General features: G+C 36.2%; 1 protein-coding gene across 1 annotated transcript in view; it reads right to left on the reverse strand.

Annotated features, from left to right (window-relative positions):
* Positions 1–605: 605 nt before the first annotated feature.
* Positions 606–23,149, reverse strand: part of LOC129277315 (gamma-aminobutyric acid type B receptor subunit 1-like) — a 50,595-nt gene continuing 28,051 nt past the window's right edge. The window contains exons 7-15 of the mRNA XM_064109998.1: positions 18,046–18,196; positions 16,810–16,969; positions 12,947–13,090; positions 11,586–11,612; positions 8,403–8,604; positions 6,160–6,287; positions 4,627–4,755; positions 3,425–3,562; positions 606–2,185 (exon numbers count right to left, since the gene is read on the reverse strand). Coding sequence (XP_063966068.1) covers positions 1,883–2,185; positions 3,425–3,562; positions 4,627–4,755; positions 6,160–6,287; positions 8,403–8,604; positions 11,586–11,612; positions 12,947–13,090; positions 16,810–16,969; positions 18,046–18,196 — 1,382 coding nt within the window. The 3' untranslated portion in view covers positions 606–1,882. The remainder of the gene's footprint in view (positions 2,186–3,424; positions 3,563–4,626; positions 4,756–6,159; positions 6,288–8,402; positions 8,605–11,585; positions 11,613–12,946; positions 13,091–16,809; positions 16,970–18,045; positions 18,197–23,149) is intronic.

A 23,149-nucleotide genomic window follows, 5' to 3' on the forward strand; every position in this document is an offset into this window, starting at 1 on the left:
AATTTGAACAAACATGCATTTTTGGAGGTTCACATTGCTGGCTTTCAATAGTTGTGGTTGATCGGATCAATCGTAACTCTTTGTAAGATGAGGCCCAATATATGTTATTTCAGTTCATCTGAAAACAATATGAGGATGAGAGTGCAAGATATCCTGTCAAAATTTCATCTCCTTATAAACTTGCCACATCAACATCATATCTTCATTGTACATATTTACAGAATTGTTATTTGTCAACACAGTTTAGATCATAGGCTATATTATATAAACTGTACAGAATATGTACAATAGACATTTAAACTTAGCTGTGCAGTTCTTGCTTGCTATATTGCTGTATTTTGTTTGAAAGTTTGCCACTTTGAATCAATCACTCATTTCAATATCTGATAACAAAATATATTATAAAGAAATGCCATATATACTGTATGAAATCTAGTCTCTATATATATTCCGATGATCAAGTTTTTGTCAGACAAGTCCATGCATTTGTTCTGTAGGATATGAATAACATCTTTGATGAAATTTGTGAATTTGAGAGTTTCCTTTCATAAATTACATTGTTATACTTTCTTTATAATTTTTATTAGTTTACATGTTTTTTTAAATTTTATTCAAATATCCTAAATTAGTAGAGATGATGTCAGTTTTCACTTTTAGAGACACCACCTATTCATACTTTTGACTGATCTATGATTTGAAATCAGTTTGCTAGCAATTATATGAATATTTCTTTAAATATCATGGTCAACTTTATAGTGCAAGACAATTATAGCACATTTTTTTTCTTTTTTAAACCTTAGGACTAGAAACTGAGAAATGTGGTAATATAAAATGACCAAACAGAAATGGAATAACCCAAATATCTGTGTTGAACTGCATCGTAATTGTTAAGAAAGGACATGTGATATACTACATGTACCTAAAAAATATAGCCAAGATTGAGTATCGGGGCATCTGACTTTCAGCCGTCTTATTAAATACATAACATTTCACTGTTCCAAAAATGAACAAATAGGTTAAACTCGCTGTAAAAAAAAATCTGCTTATCTGAAAGTATTAAGTTCATTTTATTTTTACAATGAAATTTGAAGGTTCAATAATTGAAGGAAAAAAAAAAAAACTCCATGTAGTAACTGCCCATTGCCTCTAAGGACCTTGTGATGAAAAAAAACTTGAGAGGTCATCACATAAAACTTTCTTCAGCGTATACTGGAGTATTGATTATAAATAATGTTTTGGTCTTCAGTGTGATACTCAAATAAGGTCAATACTCTTAACTCTTCCCCCTGAAAGAAGTTCTCTGAGTTCCAGAGTCTCTCAATGATTGCAGTATGAAATGACTGACCAAGAAACTTCTAGGGCATTTCCTGAGGCTTATATTTTGTTTATCTAGATCATGTCCCACCTTCGCATTGGGACAGTTTCTATTGTGCGTATCCAGATTCTATTCCAGGCTCACATTGCTTGCAACCATGAGTTTATCTCATAAATGATCTCCGGAAGCTTCTTGATGATGCACTTCAAACAAGAGGAGTAGTTGTTTCACCTCATGGTCATCGGCCAGGAAGAATGTTCTTGCTTCTGGATGGATCCTTTCACAGGGCATTGATGGAAAAGCTTACTAAACCCGGCAAGACAACACATGTAGTCTCACATCACAAGATAGCTCAGACTCTTCTCTTCAAACCCATCACTTCATAATCATCAAGGCAAACCGCTGGGGTTACAGGATGGCACCACCATCCTCCTTGAATTTACAATCTGGAAGCTAAGAAAGGCCCGCATCCATACAACTTTGGCGTCGTGTTGCATCAAAAAGTCACCCCATTGGGACAGGGATGTCCACACCAAAAGCGATTCTTGCACGTGAAGTCTCTGTTCATCAGATGTACGTTTCTGAGAGATCGTCCTCGTTGATGCCCGAGACTTTCTCGCCGTGGATCAGCTTGGGCGTGACGGTGGTGGGCGCGGCCATGGAAGCATACGCACTGTCCTCCATTGAGAGGTGAGGGGGTGTGATCTTATCAGTGACCCTGAGGGAAGTCCTTGTTCTTTGTGCAGTGGTGGGGGTTGATTGGTGTAGGGCAGTGCCCGGCGAGGAAGAGGAAGGAGATAACACGCCCTTTGGCATTGACCGAGTCTTCTGTTGGATCTTATCCGTAAGCATCTTGATCTTGTCCTCTCGCTATTGGCGGAAGATATCCCATGAAACACATAAAAAGAAAAGAGAGCGTGTGGAATATGACAAACAAATTTTGATATATAACAAATATTTCATCATGCATGCAACATCAAAGTTAAAGTTCATTATCATTAAAGGTTTGTTGGTGAACACTTGTGCCACAACTGATAATTTGAAATTGAAGAAGTTAAATAGAAGGTGAATCCTGAGCACAAGGAAGAATAAGAATTGAAACCATAGAACTTAAGGCACACCATCATCCTCAGGTTCAGTTTGAGGTTTAGAGGAGGAGGGACATAGGACAAGATCTTTAATTTACGGTGTGGGGGCTTTATCATCTGAGTAGAAAACAATATCATTTCACAGTGAAACCTGTCCATTGTGGCAACCCAAGGGAAGCACAAATTTGACAAGCAAAAAAAAAAGGTCACCTAAATTTAAGGTCAATAAAGTTTTTCACCTATATTTAAGGTTAATTTGTCTCTTTAAAAAAAAAATCCTATGGGGGGGGGGGCTAGCGCACCTTCAGCCCCCCCCTGGATCTGCCCCCTAATACAGGTTTGACCGTACTCTCAAACTACAAAAGGGAGGGGCTACACCCCCCCCCCAATATCTAAGGAAAGCAGAGTCTACGGGAAATATGAAGAAAAGAAGATAATCTTAAGGATAAACGCTTTATAAAGAAAATTTAGTTATACAGTGCGTCCCACAAAAAAGGAAACCCTTTTTCAGATATAGATTTCACAATTATTAAACATGTTTATAACAACTATGAATTTAATACTTATGGTAAGAGTGGGATCTCATCTTGAATTTGAGAGCTTAGCTTAGCTTAGCAAATCATTCACACATGGCAATAAATATTGAGGCCTATCAGACACTCACGTGTTAATCTGAATCCCCACTCATTTCAGGGATCAGTGAAAGAAACTTAACAAATACAAAAGAAATGCTAATGAGTGAATCATCAAATAAGCATGACTGTCGTATCACGAATCAATCCTATCCAATTTTTCTGCAAAAATTAATTTTGACATTAAAATTTCTAACTCGTCTTGCTCATTAATGAAGTGTTCGTCACATTAGGTATCAAAATGTAGAGGAATAATTGAATTGTACGATGTAAACGAAATATAATAATTAATTTGCCTTTGAAGGAAAAATATGTGGGCATCCCGGTTTCCTTTTTTCTGGGAGGCACTGTATAAGAATGCTCTCAGTTGATCTTTAATAAGACCTTACCTCTTTGATATGTTTCTTGATCTCATCATTTTCTGCTGATAATCTTGTATGTTTTTCTTCATCTTCCCTGGATGGTGCTGTTAGGCCCTGAGTGTTCTTATTATATGTGCCCTTAGGATTATGTGCAATAGATACCACCTATATGATAAAAAAAGGCCAGACAAAATGTTGGGTTCTTTAACATTTGTTCCTGCGACAATGTGTACATTGGCCCGTATTCTCAAGAGGTTTTAATTATACCATGGATCAAAAACATAGACCATGTAGATTTCTGCATGAAATAACATAGACCATGTAGATTTCTGCATGAAATAACACCTATTTTGTTGCATACACTCACAGAAGTCCTATTATAAATGCACACTTTTTGCAAAGGGTAATACAAGAAATCTGCATAGTCCAGTCTTGTATCATGGTACTATTGAAAGCTCTTTTGAGAATATAGGACAGTTAAGCCAAACAAAAACCCGAGCCTCAAACCTTGACGTAACCTTCATCCTACTCCCTTATATGATTCTAAAAACTCTCACCATCACCTTAAATTTTCAGAGAAACAAGCTAGGAGTAATTGTCATAAGAGCACATGTAATGTTACCATTCAATTTTGCTTGTATCCAATTCATCTGCATGCAGATACTCTTAGATCATCCAACACCATACTATCAATTTGGTTGGATTACCATCGGTCTAACAATCAAGTGGTCTAATACTCACTTGTTGTAACTGTCATTTGGTCTAAATTATATTTTGTAAAATTTGGATTCTAAATGCTTTTAGAAATGTGTAACATTACAACCTAACTAAAAATGTTGACAAAGTGGTGAAATTAGACATAAGTAGATGAACTGGTTGTTTAAATACATGCTTTAACACTACCCTTTCCAATGTATTGTCTACACTGAAATCTAAATCAAATAGATTCTGTTTTTAAGGTTAAAGAATAGTCTATTCCAAACCAATTTAATAGATTGCTGATTATTTTCATAGTTTCATTCTTGAGGATTAAAGCCTATCCAGTACATGAAAGAACTTTAACATTCCATTACAACTGGTGGGTATTTCATAAAGTCTTTCAAATTCACCTCTACAAAGTCAAATTGTTAGATTTATTTTCACTTCTTTTTGTATTTTTTCCTATACATTTTTAGTTTTTGGTGAAATGTTATTAATTACTGCTCAATATTTTACCTTATACAACTTACCTTTGGTATAAAAATGAGTGCTAGCGTAATTGCTGAGCAGAAGACAATAGTGAATGAAGTGAAGCCATAGACGGCATTATTTTGACTCTTAATGATTAATGTGACTGGAGCTGTAATAATACACAATACCTGTGATAAAAAAAAAGAAACAGAGACATAGAGAGTGTGAAGAAAGAGAAAAGCAAGAAAGACATTTCAAAATCTTAATGAGCAGGCAAGATTAAAAACTCATCAAATTCAATTTGTAAATGAAAGAAAACCCCAATTAAAACAAATTACCAGAATGAAAAAGCAAATGCAGCCTACCTTTTCTTACCTACATACATTGTACACTTGAATCTTTGATTCAAATCTAATTAGCATAAATTGCTGATGAATTGAAAACGCAGCCCACTAGCAATCACCTATTCATGTCAGCCGAAAAAAGGGCTGACATAAATAGATAATAAACAAGGCCAGCATACAGCATAAAGGTTAACTGGGGTTATGGTATGTTGTAGAGTCTTGTGTTGTGCATGTTTATTGTTATGTTGATGTAGTCAAATCATTATGTAATGACATCATCATCACATGACTAGTCACATGTTCTGTTATATGTGTCACTGTACACTGGCCTTGCTTGCTCACTGCCTCCATCCTATTAGCAAGCAAGGCCTTTCTTATATACTCCAGCAAATGACTAGCAAACTTTTTGACAGTTAGAGAGGAAACCACCACGTCACGATAAACTTCCCAAATATCATGCATAAACATGAGTTTGACAATAGACTTTAGTGATATCATCCAATAGGCAGAGAGGAGGTGAGAATCTTTTATCATGTATTCATGAATACAACAAATCAGGAATTCATTACATAAACCTCTCTCCTCAAGTAGACTTGAATACACAATGACCAGTTCACAAAAGGTATTCAAAGTGAAAATGGCTAAAATGTAAGCAAGCCACCATCTGGTTTTTTGAATTCCAATGGTAATTATTCTCCCATTCATAAGGGATTATCTACACCAAAAGTATTCAAAGCAAATGCAGAATAATGAGTCCGGACATCACCTTCAGGAATTTTTTTTCTAATAATGGTGGGACACTAAACCTCAATGAATGCATGATTGATGAATGTTGCTAGGTTAGACAATGACCTGTTAGCTAGATAGTATCACATGTCATGCATACCTTTGAGACAAAGATGAATGCGTGGCTCACATCTGTTGCTAGGTCAGACAATAGTTTTTTTTACTCCGTTCGGTGAAGAAATTTACAGATGAGCCATGAACCCATTGAGCCCAATGCCCAAGAACACTTGAATATGATTTGGTTTATAGAAAATGTACATCATACTCAAATGGGCTGCGCTACAGGGGCAGCATGGGGTGTCAGCCCCCCCCCCCCATGATTCTTTATGTAGTTAAAAAAGGGGGGAAAGAAGATTCAAATGAAACATCTTAATATAACATAGGAGTGTCAGTTGTAAAACATCCTTCTCTGATGATATAGACTACATATATAATTTATGTGATACAGATGAGATTACTTACAGCAACATTATATATGGCCATGCCAACCAATCTTGAGTCATTTAGATCCCGTACCGTCATGTTACGGGTTTCATACGCTAAGAAAAGACCGAATATTAAAAGTAGGCCGTTGATACCATATAAGATACCTGAAAAGAAGGAATAGGAGACAAAAGGAGAGAGGAATGTGAAAATTAAGTTTGCATTTCTTTAAAAGTATTTGAATAAAATTTTTACTTTTCTGTTTGAAAACAAGGGGGAGGAGATAATCTGTTGTTTGTAGGTTATCAGCAAAAGCTGTCAAGTTCCTACGGGAGTTACCATAAACAGAAACAGTTGCTTTACAAGCACTTAACTTGGAAGAAATGCAATTACTATTGATACTCTCAATATCAATCATCCAAAGAGACATAAGGCAAAATTGAAATAATCCACATATATCTAAATACTTATGTAAATGCTGTCAACCGTAAATTGCCAATTCGCCTATTGCCACCTCGTCCATTCATTACATGGTCTAACATCATTTAGTCCATCAACATTTCGTCTAACAACCATTTGGTCCAATAATCGTTTGGTCCAATCATCAGACGAAATAGTGAGTGGACGAAATGGCAATTAGACCATGTGGATAGTGGATGAACTGATGGTACATGTAGACCAAATGATAGTAGACGAGATGGTAATTGGACGAATTGTCATAAGACCAATTGTTAATAAACCGCTATCAACTTACTGATTAGTAATCATATACGGTACCCAGAGGCAGATCCAAGATTTCAAGGGGGTGGAAAGAGCACATTAGAAAATATAAAGGGCGCCAATGACAATTTTCTTGGTTTAAGTGTACGTTCAATGAGTGAATCTCAAATATGACAGGGGCGCATGCCTCTTTGTGCCCCAGCCAGCCTGGATCCACCGCTGCATACTTCTCAAAACTGGGACATTTTCCAGAGTTACATCACACATCTTTAAAACAAGCTCAAACCAAGTGAATAATGCGGTATCATGTGTATACAGAGGATTACTAAATCGCACAAGATGATCTGTTAAAACCTTCCTTTGACATCTTAACCCTCGTCAAATTCTTCAATGAATATTCAAGACTTGTACCAAAATACCATTTAAATCCCAGTGTGATTGATGCCTTTAAAGATCCAATATGAGAAGCAGATCTCATTCATTCATTGAATATTCTAGTGTGGTCTCAAGAAAAAAGGATGTTGAGTTCATCCATCATCTGTTGAATATTTTATTTAACAGTGGACGAGTTCGCTTAATACCAATGTGGGTTCAAATTGGAAATCGTTCAATAAGTGCTAAAACGTGAATTTAGAATTATCAGCCAACCAGTTGAATACGATTAAAAATATAAACTATTTGCGGAAATCTGAATGTGAGCTATCAGTCTTCATTTAGAAAATTTGATCACATCATCACGAAGAAAAGTGTTACTTGGACTCTTTAAGACCCACAACAGGATGAAACACAGATCTTTCTTGCAAGGTTTAAAACCATAGGTCCTTTTGTTTAATCACATCTTTACTTAGCCATATAAAACTACCTTGTTCTGTTACCTTGCCCAAATGCCCTTAGTATATAAAGGACCACTTCAAGATTAACCATGAATATCTAGGATAAGACTTAAATAAATAGGTCCCTTGGCGCAACCCCAACCTCCTAATCAAATCTTACTGAATCAGTTAGCGTAGTATTTGTAGTAGTAGAACTCCTTTTTTTTGGGGGGGGAGGGGTGTACACTTTTCCTTTCCCCCAAGACAAATCTTAAATATCAAGTAGAATTTTAATGTCTTGGAAAGTGTACTACCATCGGAAAGATAGGCAAACATGCGTAGAGTATTGTGGGAATAAAAGTGATACAGGTATCAAAGGCATTATCTATGGATTAAACATGGATCTCTGGATAGGACTTAAAGACATAAAATCCATTGCTTTAATCTCTCCTGGAACCACTAGATCAAACCTTACCTAGCCCAATGGACGTGTCACTGGCTCAATAGCAACCCAGGTATTAATGGCCTTATCTATGGATTAAACAATGGTCTATTTTGCTAGGACTTAAAGCCATAACCCAATAGCTTTAATCTCCTCAGGAACCACTTCATCAAATCTCACCTAGCCAATATTAAAGATACGTTATTAGCTGTAGAGTGCTCAAGCTATTAACAGAAAGGTCTCAGGATCGAAATTGGATCTCTTGATAGTGTTTAGCCCTCCCATGGAACCACTTGAGCAAACCTTACCTAGCCAAATAGACATGTTTTTGGCTGTACAGTGCTCCAGCTGAGGGACAACCTCCAGGTCCTCCTCCGGGAAGGTCTCCTTGGGGAGGTTCTCCACCGTGCGGTACATGGGATCCACCAGCTGCCAGACCAAGATGATGGAGGAATCCAGGAGGAAGATGATCCCTATCGTCAGGTACATCTTCCAGGTGTTGACCTTCTGCTGGTAGAAGGGCAAGCAGATGAAAAGGTAGTGTGAATATGAGAGGGGATAGTAAGGACCCTTGTGGGACTAGTTAGTGGTGGTAGTTGAGATGGATGAATATGATCCCTATTGTCAGATACATCTTCAAGGTGTTCACCTTCTGATAGTAGAAAGACAAGCAAATGAAAAGGTAGTGTGAGAATGAGAGGGGATAGTTAGGATCCTTGTGGGACTATGGCTAGTGGTAGTAGTTGTGATGGATGAAGGCGATCCATATTGTCAGTTTGAAAGACTATAGTGATTTATTTTTGGAGGTAAGGGTGATGATTGTGGTCATGATTGTTATGGGGATGGTGGTAGTGGTGGTGATGATGATGATGATGATATCTCTGGTGGTGGTGCTGGTAGTGGTGTTGGTGATGCCGATCACAATTATGATCATAATAATAGAATATAAGGATGATGATTGTGATGTTGATAATCATGATTGCGATCATGATGGTGATAATGATCATGATTATAATCATGATGATAATGATTTTAACTATGATAATACTCAAGATTATGATGATGATGAAAATTATTATTGTGTTCTTGATGACAGAGATGATGCTAGATTGGTGAAGATAGTTGAATCAGTGCCAAATAATCCAATGATAAGAAGCATAATTCAGGAATATCAAAGTTGATATTTTTACCTGATTATTAAAATACATGGTGATGACACAATAAAATTACTAATCATGAGTGACTTGATGTTCACTTTCTTTTAATGAGATTAGAAATTAAAGCACATCATGTTTGGATTCTTGATGTATGAAATGTTTACCAAATTTATACAAAAATCACAACAAGCTGAAATGAAAATGTCATGTGCATCAGTCTTATCTTGTTTGTATCATGTTCTAACTGTAACCGTAGCAAACAGCAAGCAATATGTTAAATTACTAATATTGGTGATAGTCCAGACATGGCAAACCACTTGTATGCAAAATAAACTTACTGGGAAAGTAATGAGATATGTTATAATATGACCCTTCAAAATACTTTGATACATATTGAATAATTTTTCAGACACCACACCAATTAGATAAATGAATATGATACAAAACCACTTCACACACATTAATGTTGCAAAGAAAACACATTTATGATTATTGTATTACAAAGAGAAACCTGTTGAAGAATGGCTGATTATGCATTAACACACATTTTCACAAGACTCCAGCCTCTGTATATATTTGCAAGCTCAGTCTCCAACAAGTTCAGATTTCAAACAATCTGTCATGATTGAATAGTTTGATATTACATAACATTTCAAACGCCATGAAGATAGATTGGGATCAATTATGCACAAAAACACATAAGAGATGATATAACACAGAGTTATGCCTCCTTTTGAAGAAAACTTGTCAGAGCCAGAGAGAATATCCTGTACTAAATTAATATCATACCCACATAAAAAGTCTGCAGAGGACAATTCGCTATGTATATATAATTCAAATTAATTTATTTTGTTTGAATTTGTCTGCACTTTCATTTCAGTTCATTTTAATTCCACCTTTAAAAATTACATTAAAATCATTTCGTCAATATTGTGTTCAATCATCTAGTTTGAATAAATTTTATTTAATTCATTATATTCATTCAAATCATTTCAATTTACCTAAAGCAAACATTAATTTATCTGTCTCATTGTTTCAAACAAAAGAAGCACAATGAAAATTAGCATATGAAAAAGATTATATGCTATATGTATTAAAGAAAGAAAGATACATGTAAATGATATTAACGTTAAATACGTTACGAGTTAGCTCACCGATCAAACCACATAACACATCACTTTATTACCATGTTGTTTTAGCATTATGTTCGTATGTATCATGTGAAGAATAATGTTTAATAAAAGCCACTTCAAACATTTTATAATGAATATGGTCAAATGAAGCCTGAAAAATTAATGATTGCATGATTATAAAAAAAATCATGATAGCTCTAGCAAATCAAAGCAAATTCAAACCGTTATAATGTTGTAAAAAACTTCTTCCTGAAACACAACCTTGAACTAATATCCCCGCTCCCACATAATTTAGGGATAAAATTGTAACTTTAACAGATCTTGCCAGACTGTTTCATGATTTTCATCTTTCAACAAAATAGCTCAATGGAATGATTATTTTGTGAGCTCATCATTCAGATTTTAAGCATGAATTAGCACATTGATACAAATTTTGAAAAGGACATCCGTTGCAATGTGTGCACTGAAAGATACCTCAATGTAATCTTAACAATTTAGGTATATACCTATCGTTGAATAGGCATATCTATACTACATACAATGCTCTGCAACATGAAACAATTTTAGACATTTGTGCATCACAAATGTCTTTATTGTCTGCTCTTAAACTGTCCCACTTGATTTTCACTCAGATAGACATATCTATAAATATATAATGCTATCTACCCAATTTGCCTTGGCCTATTTCAATAGTAGTTCAGGGCCCCGTCTTACAAAGAGTTACGATAGATTCAATCAATCATAATTCTATGGAAATCCATCAGTGTCATGATTTTTTCTACAGGAAATTTGCAAAATGTCCTTTGTTTATAAAGGAGAACACACCGAACTGTCAAGAAATCAATGAATTTATGGATATACATTCATATCTAGAAAAAAATTTGAGCAAACATTAATTTCATATGTTGACTTTGCTGGCTTTCCATAGTTGCGATTGATCGGATCAATCGCAAGTCTTTGTAAGACGGGCTCCTGTAGTACTTCCTGGAAAGCATACTCATTCACTTGAACTTAGAAAATGTGGGTTAACAATTTATTATTATGACTCCCTCCACTTGTATTATCCACCTCGAATTACGTCAATTTTTTTGCCAGCATCTTTATTTAAGTACCCTAGAGTTAGCACAGAGCTTACCAAAGACTCTTGGGTTAGATGGATATTAGTGATGGCATATATAAAGCAAAATAAAACAAATTATACCTTTACTACAGGTTTCTTCTTCTTCTTCTGAAAAGGTAAGTAAGAAAAATAATAAAAAAATACTAATATGTCAACATTGAAAATTAAGATTTTTGAAAGTCAATGTGGCATATACTATTTCAGAGGGTATGAAAATAGGCATTATTGACTTGGTTGAATGTTATTAATTTGTTTATCGTGTTATGTTCTCTTATACTTATGCTCTAACAAAGTTACATGTAAACAGATTAAGTAGAAGCATCTTACATACAATGCTACATCATAAACATGATTCAAATTAAGAACTTTCTCCTTACTATATTCATACCGGTTCCATGATATTTGCTCCCATGACAATTGCTCCGATGGAAAGTCTGCACGTGAAGCCAAACATAAAATCCAACCTCCAAAACGAATTAAACCTGTATCCCTTAGATTATTCTGACCCCAAAACTATTACAATCCTAAATAACCCTATGCCCTCTTAAAACCGGAGCAAATGTCGTGTCACCCTACACACCAAGCACATAGAAAAGAAGAAGGGGGTAGAATGACGTGGAGAGTTAAAGGAGGAGATCTAAAAAATCTAAAACATACAATCACAAATCTTCGCAAAGAAAGATGAGAAGTTAAATGAATACTACAAAATTCAAAAAATAGGGTTAGAAAATAGAGTTGGAAGTGGAATCGCTGAGCGGTACCGAGCCGCAACAAGCGCCAGCTAGCAAGTGTGCAGTGCACTTGCTTATCGATATCGATACGCACCTTGCTTGGCGGCCGGGGTGCGCCGGCCAATTCGTTGGGAGGGCCACGTACAGCTTGCGCTCGCAAATGTTCAGCGTAAGGGGGCGCTATTCCACTTGTTAAAATGGACCATTGAAATATTCATTGGCCGTGTGCCTCTCGCTCAGACATGCTGCCCGCGTTTAGCTCACGACTTCCCGCGCTCGCTACACGTACACCCGCGACGAAGTGTCAAGTTTACCGAGAGCGGCACTGTAGGTTGATATATGCTCAAAAGGTACTGGCATAATATGGTTGGTCATATCTTAACTAAAGTTTTGTTTTGTTTTGTTTCAAGTGTTTGTTCTGTGAGCACAATATGTTTATGTATTTTAAGGGTAAAAGGAGAGGAGGACGAAGGAAAACAAGGAATGATTAAAAAAAGATAAAGAATTAGTAAAAAGGAAGAAACAGAAACTAAAAAATTATTTTTTAAAAAGAGGAAGAACAAGAAGAGGGAGGTGGAGGGAAACAATACCCCAACAGTAAACAAGAAGAAATGGGTGGTACAGAGGGAAAGGAGGACAGGAACAAGAAAAGAAGAATTGGAGTGTAATAGAGAGATGGGGAAGGGGGGGAATCTTGTGATATCAACTGACCTGCAGGCTGACTTTCCTTCTTCTCCTCCTCCCATCATCATTATCTGTCTTCTCCTGAGTAACTAAGGAATGCATCATCCAGATCTTAGAGAACATAGAGCCGTACCCAAGAGAGAATCCAATGCTTATCAACCATGCTATAGACTGTAGAGAAGAAAGAAAGAAAGATCAAAGTTTCAAAACTATCATATACTGTATACACATATTTCTTATAGTTATAGCAAATCCCATGGTATAGCTTCATAGAGCTCTTAAGTTTGCATAATTTTAAATTTCATTTTCTCCATACAATACCATCTTTGTTATCACATTCATATATACCTATTGTTTTTATATAGTTCCTATGGACATTATGAATTTCATAATGGTTAAACTTTTTATTTTATTCTCAAATTAATCAAATTAGACTAGAAAGTTTTGTTTTGAAAAAAGGCTGGAATGTACAGAACACATTTGAGTTTAAAATGGTTACAGATCCAGTGGATACAATTTAATTTCAGGGGCCGTAATGTTTTTGCACTCCAGTCAGCCCCTCAAAACTATTGTGTCTAATCAGGCTAAATATAACACCAGTTAAACTTTATGTCTGTCACATCTTGTAAAAAATGATATGTAAGCAGAACTGAATTAACAAAAATTGAAAACAAAATTGAAAACTTTTGAGCATTACTGCTCAATAACAAGGTTGGAAACGAGCCAACGACAGCTTACAGACCTCTCCAAACCTAGACACTTGACTCATTGAAGTTTACTCAAGAAGCTTGCGGCCATGCATGCATGCTATCCCACATAGTTCAATCTAGTGTGGCTTGAACAACATAAAACCACATGAAGTTCAGTTCAATCACATGGATTTGAATAATTCAAGACGGTGGTGGTTAACCAGTGTATGTTTATGCTCTTCTCTTCAATTAGTATGCATGGTTTATCATTCAAAAGCTCACACCCCTTAGGCTTCTTGTCGCCCATGGCAGAGGGGGATAAGCACCCTCATGGCTTGGGTTAATGCAGGACAGTACAGTATCTTTTGCCTTATGTGATTTCCCACCGATTTCCACACTATCATGGCTTCCAACTACCTGAAGTTTATTCTTTGTTTTGATTATTCATTTGTTTATGATTGCTCAGTCTTTTCTTTATTTTCAACAGAATATTTGCTAAAAGAGGTGATATCAAATCAAACAGGGTTGCTTGGACATGTAGAACTTTAAAAAAAAATCACCTCAAAATCAGACTGCTAAATTTCAATAGTAGCGTAGTCATTGTTTGGGGGCTACCATATTTAAATTTTCATCACACAGTTTTGATTATATCTCAGAAAATGATACCATGATGAGAGAATAATCACAACAGTTTTCACTTTGTGATGAAAAGCATGTGTCTATTTTTGAAGAAAAGAAAAAAATTATGTAAACACATCTTGATCCTGATATTGTGCAATGATGAATTACCTACAGAAGGATATTAATCTATGATACAAAACTTTTTTATATTAGGCAAAAAATTAATGGTGGCAATTTATGAAAATGAATGAGGTTATTTTCCATTGAAGACACACTCTGAAAGAAATGTTTGTACTGACATTTTAATAATGCTGTAGGCCTGCTTTGTTTACGGCATTTAATTCCTCTATTGGTTTTTTTTTTATCATCACTACCTTCTAATTGCCAAAATAGGGTTCAATCGATAGTTACTGCTGCATAGCTTGAACTACTTTTTCATTGAGAGATTTAACCCCTGATATGCTTGAAGGAGATTGAATCTCATCAAACAGGGAGGCGGAAATATGATTGCTTATTCTACCCCGGGCTACATAAGGTAAAGGTCTATCCTTTAATTGTATCACCGTTTGAATAACTGTGACACGCTGGTTAAATATCTAAATTTGTAACTGAGTTGTACCCTATAGAAGTTTTTTTATCTTGGGTACATTGATGAGAGGAAGGCAAAGTCTTGCAGGCTAGTACCTTTGCCTTTTTTATCATGTTGGATCTGTGAGATGAATGATAATTTTTATTCTGCTTGTACCAAGTTTAAAATTCATACCATTGTTTTTATTTAATACATGAATCATAAAAATATCTTCTGTTGGGTAGTGCTGAAGCTGAAACATTTAACTTTCATTTTCAAACTTCCCATTCTGTTAGAGGTGTTGACAAGTTTTCAATATCAGAATTAAAGAGTTCAGAAGTTCGGACATTTCACTTTTAGTAGGAGGAACAGATCATTAAAGATAAAAAAAAAATAAACATAAATTCTTCCACAACTTGAAGCCTGGTACTGATAAAACAAATCCTTGCAATTCTTTTTTTTTCAGTAAGGCAAAGAGAACAACTGTACTGTCTGGGATCAGCGTCTACTTGAATGGTAGCTCTCACAAATAAATAAGAAAAGAAAATATCTATGCTTGAATTGCCCTTTCAGGTAAACTCAATCTAATTACAATCATTAAAGCCGTTCACGGGATAGAGCTCCCCTAAAAGTACATCACCACTTGAGTGAAAAGGTCAACAAATGGTCCGGAAGATGGAGTTCATTTTTCTTTATGCACGTTGTGTCTTTCTGTCCTCGATTCGATGATGAATTGAGCCTAAGGCTAAGCATCTCTACACGCACAACTGTGTTTCCTCAATTGAAAAATAATTTTCCTAGCTCTTCTTAACAGACTGTTGCCTTGTGAAAGCATATTGCCTTGTTTTTAAAAATCTGTTTGTTTGGTTTTCTCCAACGAATGTTGATTCCTCGCTTGGTGTTATCCATCCAAATCATTGGTGCGCATATCAAATTCTTATCCGTAATTTCTTCTGAACTTTTGTTGAGGATTGTGAACTTTTTTATCAAAAGACTCTATAAATTGTATTGTAGAAAATTGTTTGGCTTGATAGAAATATAAGCTTTTACTATTTTGTCAACTTTTAAATTTGAAAAGAAGATTCTAGAAAAACCATGCAAATAAATTAAATGTTCTAAAAATGTAAACCTTTTGATATGATACAAATTGTCACATAATCAATGAAGATTGCTCATCAAGGTTTTCTGAAGCCCAAACTGAGGCTTGAGCTTACACCGAGCATGTTCCTTAACTAATCCAACAAATGTCCAAACCATAGAAAACATCAACAAAACTGACCTTACAAGTTCAAAGGGGAAAGAAGCAAATGCTTTCGTTTGTAGATCTGCGACCACAGTTTGCATATATCTTGATACGCGCACCATTACCAATGGTATTAATAGCCTGCACAAGTTATTTGAAAGTGTACGTTTGTATCTGTAAACACCAATTGTGCCTCTTACATTGAAACATCTCAAGCGCTAGAAATCCATGATAAGGTTGTAATTGTCCAATCAATCAACATGCTTTCAGTAGCTTTTAATAGGAGCTTAGATACTTGTGATTGATGGTTTGCTTTTAAAGCAAGGCCCTGGTCAGCCATCAGTATTCAATTTTCATGGCATTTTTATTAAATCCATCCCTTTTCTGGATTGTATTAACTGTCTAATCAAATAAATAGATTTTAGTAGCTTTTAACAGCTTAGAAACTAGCAATTGATTTATTAAAAAAAGAGCCTTCTTTATGCCAGTTACACAGAAAAGTCCTAAGTATCCTTCATTGGGGGACGAGGGGAATTGAATCATCCAATCAAAAGAGGATTTCAGTAGTTTTTAACATCAGCTTTGAAACTTGCAACTGATTTGTCAAAAAGAGAGGCCCTATTCAACTTTCCTTATGCAAGGTATATGGCAAATTCGTAAGAATCCATCATTGGGGACGAGGGATCGGATCATCCAATCGAATAACAGGATATCAGTAGCTTTTAACAGCAGCTAAGAAACTTTCATCATCCATCAGTGCACTACTTACATGGCAAATTCTTGAGAATTCATCCTGTTTCTGCCGAGTGTCAATCTCTGAGGAGTCTGACTCGGAACCATCAAAACCAAGCAGGAAGACGCAGATGAGGGCAGCGATGCACCCCAGGGCCGTCACGTTATTCACATGGGGCTGGGAACACTGGATGTATCTGAGGGAGGGGGGGGGGTGAAAAAAATACATAATCAATCAAATTTAATGATAAATCTTAATTTAATATCTATATTAATTATATATATTCCTAGCATCTTTGAGGATCAAGCCTAGCTGTAACTCCAGCTTCCGCCACAACCATTTTAATGGTGATTTACACCACACTCACTGTACCTCCATGGTATCTTTACAATCCTGGTAATAACACTGATAGCCTTATCTAATAACCTATCTGAAACCACAATCGGTCTACCCCCACAACACCCGTATTTCATACCCATTCTATTGGTTTCATACACCCCTCTACCGGTATCTCATACCCACTCTACTGATATGATACACCCCTCTACTGGTATCTCACACCCATCCTACCAATACCACGCACCCATTCTATAGGTATACCAAACCCAATATATCGGCACCTCATACTCACATACAAGTACCTTACACCCCTCTACCAGTATCTCACAACCATTCTACTGGTATACCAAACCAATTTTACCAGTATACCAAACCCATTATAATGGTATCTTATACTCGCATACATCTTACATCTTACATCCCTGATACACCCCTCTACTGGTATCTCACACCCATCCTACCAATACCACGCACCCATTCTATAGGTATACCAAACCCAATATATCAGCACCTCATACTCACATACAAGTACCTTACATCCCCCAACAGTATATCACAACCATTCTATTGGTTTCAGCACCCCTCTACAGGTATCTCAGATACCCATTTTACTGGTATCATACACCACTCTAATGGTAACTCATACCAATTCTACTGGTATCATACATCCCTCTACCGGTATCTCGTGTCTATTCTACTGGTAACATACATCCCTCTACCGTTATCTCGTGTCCATGCTACTGGTATCATACACCCCTCTACAGGTACATGTATGCCACACCCATTCTACCAGCATCTCACACCTATTTTGCCAGCATCTCGTACCCATTCTTCCGGTATCTCATATCCATTCTACTGGTATACCAAACCCACTCTCCCGGCATCTCACACCCATTCAACTGGCATTCTACCAGTATCTTACACCCCTCTTACCCTGTATGCTGGAAGCACAAGTTGAAGCCGATGCAGCAGAGAGCAAAGCAGATGATGACACCAGCCAGGACCGATACCAAGATGAAAAGCTGTCTTGATATCCTCTCCAGCTCTTCACTCGTATCCACTCCATCCTTGGGAATCCCAGTAGCTGAAATGGGTCAAAAACAAAATCAAATACAACTTTCACTAAAATTCAGGCTAATTAACCCTTTGCCTACTGGAACCGGATAGTCTCTGTACAATGGGAGGTACAGAATTCCGTAGTCAAAATTTTAAGTAGATATTTTTTCCTTGCATTTCTTAAAGACATCTCTGTGAGCCATCATCTTCTTGCATGCTACTGAATTGGGATTTTTCTTAACTATTTTACATTTTCTGTCTCATGCTATACAAAAAAATACATAGTGAGGCCATGGCAAAGTGGTCTATGACTACTGGAAACCGGTTCATGAAACCAGTTTGGAAGATCGCTTTGCTAGCATTCTCACTTGATCACACGAAAGTGGTTTTCAAAATCACTTCATGTAAAGTGATCTTGTTGCTATGGAAACGCTCTCAGTGGGGTAACACATTTCACGCAAAATTTGAAACCGCAGCGTAGGCATTCTACACCTGTCGTTTGGAGTAGCGCGCTCAAAATGTGCAAAGATCGCTTCACGAAGAACGGTTGTGTCCTCACTTGCACTAAAACCAGTTTACCGAGGCGAAGCGATCTTGAAAACTACATCGTGAGGCAGTTTTCCAAACCGGTTTGGAAGATTGCTTCCAAGACCGCTTCGACTGTTCTCACTATGCGTTAAACAACTTTCCACTAAACTAGTTTCTAGTAAACTAGTTTTAAGAACGCAGTGAGAATGGTGTCTAAGGCTCGTGATTAGATGCATGAAAGTCCATATTTTGATCCTTAGGCACCGCATCTACCCATGTGACCAAGGAATCTAATCAACAGTGCTGTTTAATCCTACATTTAAATAAATAAATATGCATTTGTGGTAATTATGTGTGCACTGTACTAAATCTTTTTTATGATGAAGTACCTGGAAATCCTTGAGCATCCAAAACATTTGTTTCCTGAAATCATTAATGCCATTTATCCACTGGGTTGTTCTACTTCACCAAACTATCAAGGACACACATGTTTCCTAACATTGAAATAACCATGTGCTGGTTACGCAGAAACATCATTAGCACACTTTTGAATGTCTACAAGCTGTGATTGATTGAGAAACATACGTTGCATCAGGCTGCGTTGCATACACGAACATAGTTTGCAAGGCTCCACTAAAAAAAGAAGTCCAGTTAACTTTATGTAGATTACAAAGCCTTTGCAGCTTTATGACAACAAATTAACAGTGGAGTTCTTCCAATTCCTGTCTTTTAATCAGAGGATTGTGGGTTAAAATCCTTCTCCAGCTTTTAATTTCTGTCAGCAATAAATTAATTCATATTTTGCTGCACTCAACCCGGGTGAGGTAAATAGGGACCTGGCAGGTATTTAATGCTTGAAAGGTAAAACGTGTAATAGCTGCTCTGTTAAAGTAAAATAATTATACTCTAGGAGAGTGCCTACAGACTTCCCATTTAGAAGTGATAAACGCTTTACAATTCCACAGGAATTCTCCAAAATGTTAGGTAGGTGTAGGTATTTGACATCAGGCATGTTTAAATATGGTATCAATGATAGCCCATGCAAAAAACTGCACTGTTTATGCTGAACAGCACCATCTTGTGGTCAAAGTAGGTGACTATTTATACTGTTTTTTTACTAGGGACTCTTACACAGCCCCCATGTTATTATTTTTTTCAATCCAATCACACATTTACATGATTGAATTGCCCATCTAGTGCCAATTACATGAACAAAAGTTTCTGAATAAAAATTTACATGTTAAGATGAATTTTCCATCTAAATTGGCATTCAAAAAATGTCTGTGTTTTTCCCCCAAGTATTCTAGGCCATTATCTAAAACTTGCTTTTTATGCAGGTTCCCTCATATTTCATATTTTGAATTATCTATGATTTCAAGTTGCTGTATTATTCAATTTAGATGAATGATGCCATGACTGATTTATATCATGTTGAATCTTCTGATGCTATATTTTTTGTCCTATGTTCACTTGTGATAGGTCTATATGTCAAATGAAATCAAATTCAAATTCAAACGGGTCTGCAGACTATGTACATGCAGACTACTATCACCCCAATGATTAGTGAGAGACCCAAGGGGGGTGGATAATCCCTTGCTCTTTTTCTTTTTTGATCCTATAACCCTTTGATCCACCTCTATTAATCTCTCAGATCATCTTTCTTTCTCTCTATCCATGAAACCGGAGCAAGCGCTGAATCCCACCGATACATCCCTGGGAATGGCATCAAAATTCTTCCCAAGACATACCCCTTTCTCACACCTATGTAGGCTTGTTAGACGTCATTCTCCATCACCTTCCATCTTTTCATGCAGGCACATTTCTCATTTCAATTTGAACAGTTTATTCTATACATAATTTAGATGTTTACGATTTTTATAATGAAAATATTTCACACCGGCAATAGCAGTCACCTGCCTATAATGAACACAGTTTTGGTTTTAATTGAATAAACCTTCCCACCAAAACATGCATCATAGGAACTTGTCCAGAAAGGCCACCTGCCTATAATGACCACAATAATGGTTTTAGTTGAATACATCTTCCCATTAAAGCAGATACGAACCAATAGCGCCATCTCCAGTCCTCAGCTACTCATACCTGGCCAGTTTCCTGACCCATAATGCTAGTGTAGTCTAGTAGTATAGACCCACTTGAATGATAACATGCTAATTAACTACTCAATACATTTATACCGCAATAATTATGTTACCAAGAAGCAAAAAAAAAATACTCTCAAAACATTTTAGTTTCTCTATACAAATACAATTATAGGTAAATTTGTTTCTCTGTAGTATTAGTAGATATCTGAAAACATATATTTTAAGACTATGGCCTGTATTCTGAAGTCAGGTTTAAGTTAAACTCAGGTTTAAAGTTGTGGTTTAAGTATGGACAGCCAAAAGTATCAATTTTTTTTTATTAAGTTGTACGTTTCTTATGTTTGCTGTGCTCTTTCCTGATTCATCGATGGTGAAGACAATAATCTATATATACTTCCTAGACAATTATGAATGATTTGAGAGCCAAATGAGCTGAAAATTATATCCCTTCTGTTAGTGATTTATGTAACAATTGACTGTCCATACTTAAACCACAACTTTAAACCCGAGTTTAAGTTAAACCCGACTTCAGAATACGAGCCTATGTATTTATAACACATGGTCAATGAGAGACCACACACAGTTCACTCCCCCTTTAAAACATGCATCAAAGGAACTTGTTCATGAAGACCACTTGCTCATAAAGAACACTTTTCTTGTCTCCCTTGGGTGGTCTTCATAGACAGATTTCAAAGTATTTATCATTTGCAAAGCACTGATTATTGAGATACCTACTCAATGGCGCATTATATGCATAAGTCTTGAATCTTAATCTAAGGATCTAAAGCAAAAAAGTAAACTTTATAAATGAAAGTAGTTTCATATCTACCATAGATAAAAATTTTACTATCGCTAGGAATTCATTAAACATAATGCATGATTTTTATGCCAATGTAATTTTATTTCATTTGAGCATGACAAACTTTGAATATCTGAGTCTGAACGTATAATCAAGGATAATTTTGCAAAGAAAAGACAATATTCAATAAAGTAAAGTCCTTGTTTCTATTCTTTCAAGTAAATGAGCTTAAAGAAAACTTATTTGAAACCCTGAGCTATAAAGACTTCTCATCTACCCATGATAAGCACTCTTTTCGTACTGCAAAGAATGTACAATTTTTTTTAATAGATTGATTAGGCACAGACTATTTGAACTTAAAGAAAGGTATGACTATATTTATGGTATTCCTAAAATGAAAAAAAGGGAGAAAAATAGCCCAGTATCAAAACCCTAAAGAAGAATAATTAATCAAAATATCAATTTTTTTCTTTACTCCAATGTTATTTGTCATCAAAATGATTTCCAGTCAAAATAAAAGATCTTCTTTGCACCACTAGGAATGACTCACTCGTATAAAGTGTCAGTAATGTTTCAAAGACAAGACATGCTAAAATGGAATCAACCTATGTAACAGCGGCGGTATGAGGATATGGAATATTGCTGCATATTCAGGGGCTCCATGTGGTTATAACTTCACTAATCTAATCTAAGATGGATTTATGGCACATAGAGAGCATTAGGGACAGCGAAGGACATACACTGGTTTGGTTACAGTGACAACATCTGCGTTAATAGCACTAATAGGATTGAATGACATGGCAAGGATGGGCAACATTATTGTAAGGAGAGAGAGAGAGGGAGGGAGAGGAGTAAGATGCGGGGGGGGGGGGGTGGAATAATAAAAGAAATATAAAAGAGGAGAACATAGAGAATGGAGTGAATTGAGAGGAAAGGGAATAATTATGAGATGATGAAAGAATAGATAACTATATATAGAAAGCGAACAAGAAAATGGCGTGAAACAGTGAATTAAAAGAGGGAGGGGGGAGAGAAGAGAGAGAGGAAGATTAGAAGAAAATTGAAAGATAAAAGAGAGAAAGTAGGAGCAGTGAGAAGGGTAGGAATTGAGTTGAGGGGGGCTGCAACAGGAGACAAAATAGAGGGAAATAGAGAGGAAAAAAGAGAAGAGGGGGAAGAAAGAGGATTCACTCTCAGAGAAAAGGATGAATGAGAAGTGTGAAAGGAGAAAGAAAGGGGTAACAGGAAGAGGAGAGACGTGGGGAAGGAAATAAATTGAGGTTCTGACTTTTGTATCTTAAACCAAGTGTTCCTGATTCAAATTCCAACCATGTCAAGTTTTCCTTCAGCAAGAAATTTATCAACATCGTACTGCACTCATTCCAGGTGACGTGAGCGGATGCTTCACATGATAAATTTCTTGACTGTAGACTGCTGAAATCAACAGCAAAAGCTTAAACAGGGGTAATAATAATATTTTATCTCTGAATAGATTACAATGTATTTCTAGAACAACTGTGTTATTAATACCTACAATAATTATTTCACTCAT

Source organism: Lytechinus pictus, chromosome 15, assembly GCF_037042905.1.
Source record: "Lytechinus pictus isolate F3 Inbred chromosome 15, Lp3.0, whole genome shotgun sequence".
NCBI lineage: Eukaryota > Metazoa > Echinodermata > Echinoidea > Temnopleuroida > Toxopneustidae > Lytechinus > Lytechinus pictus.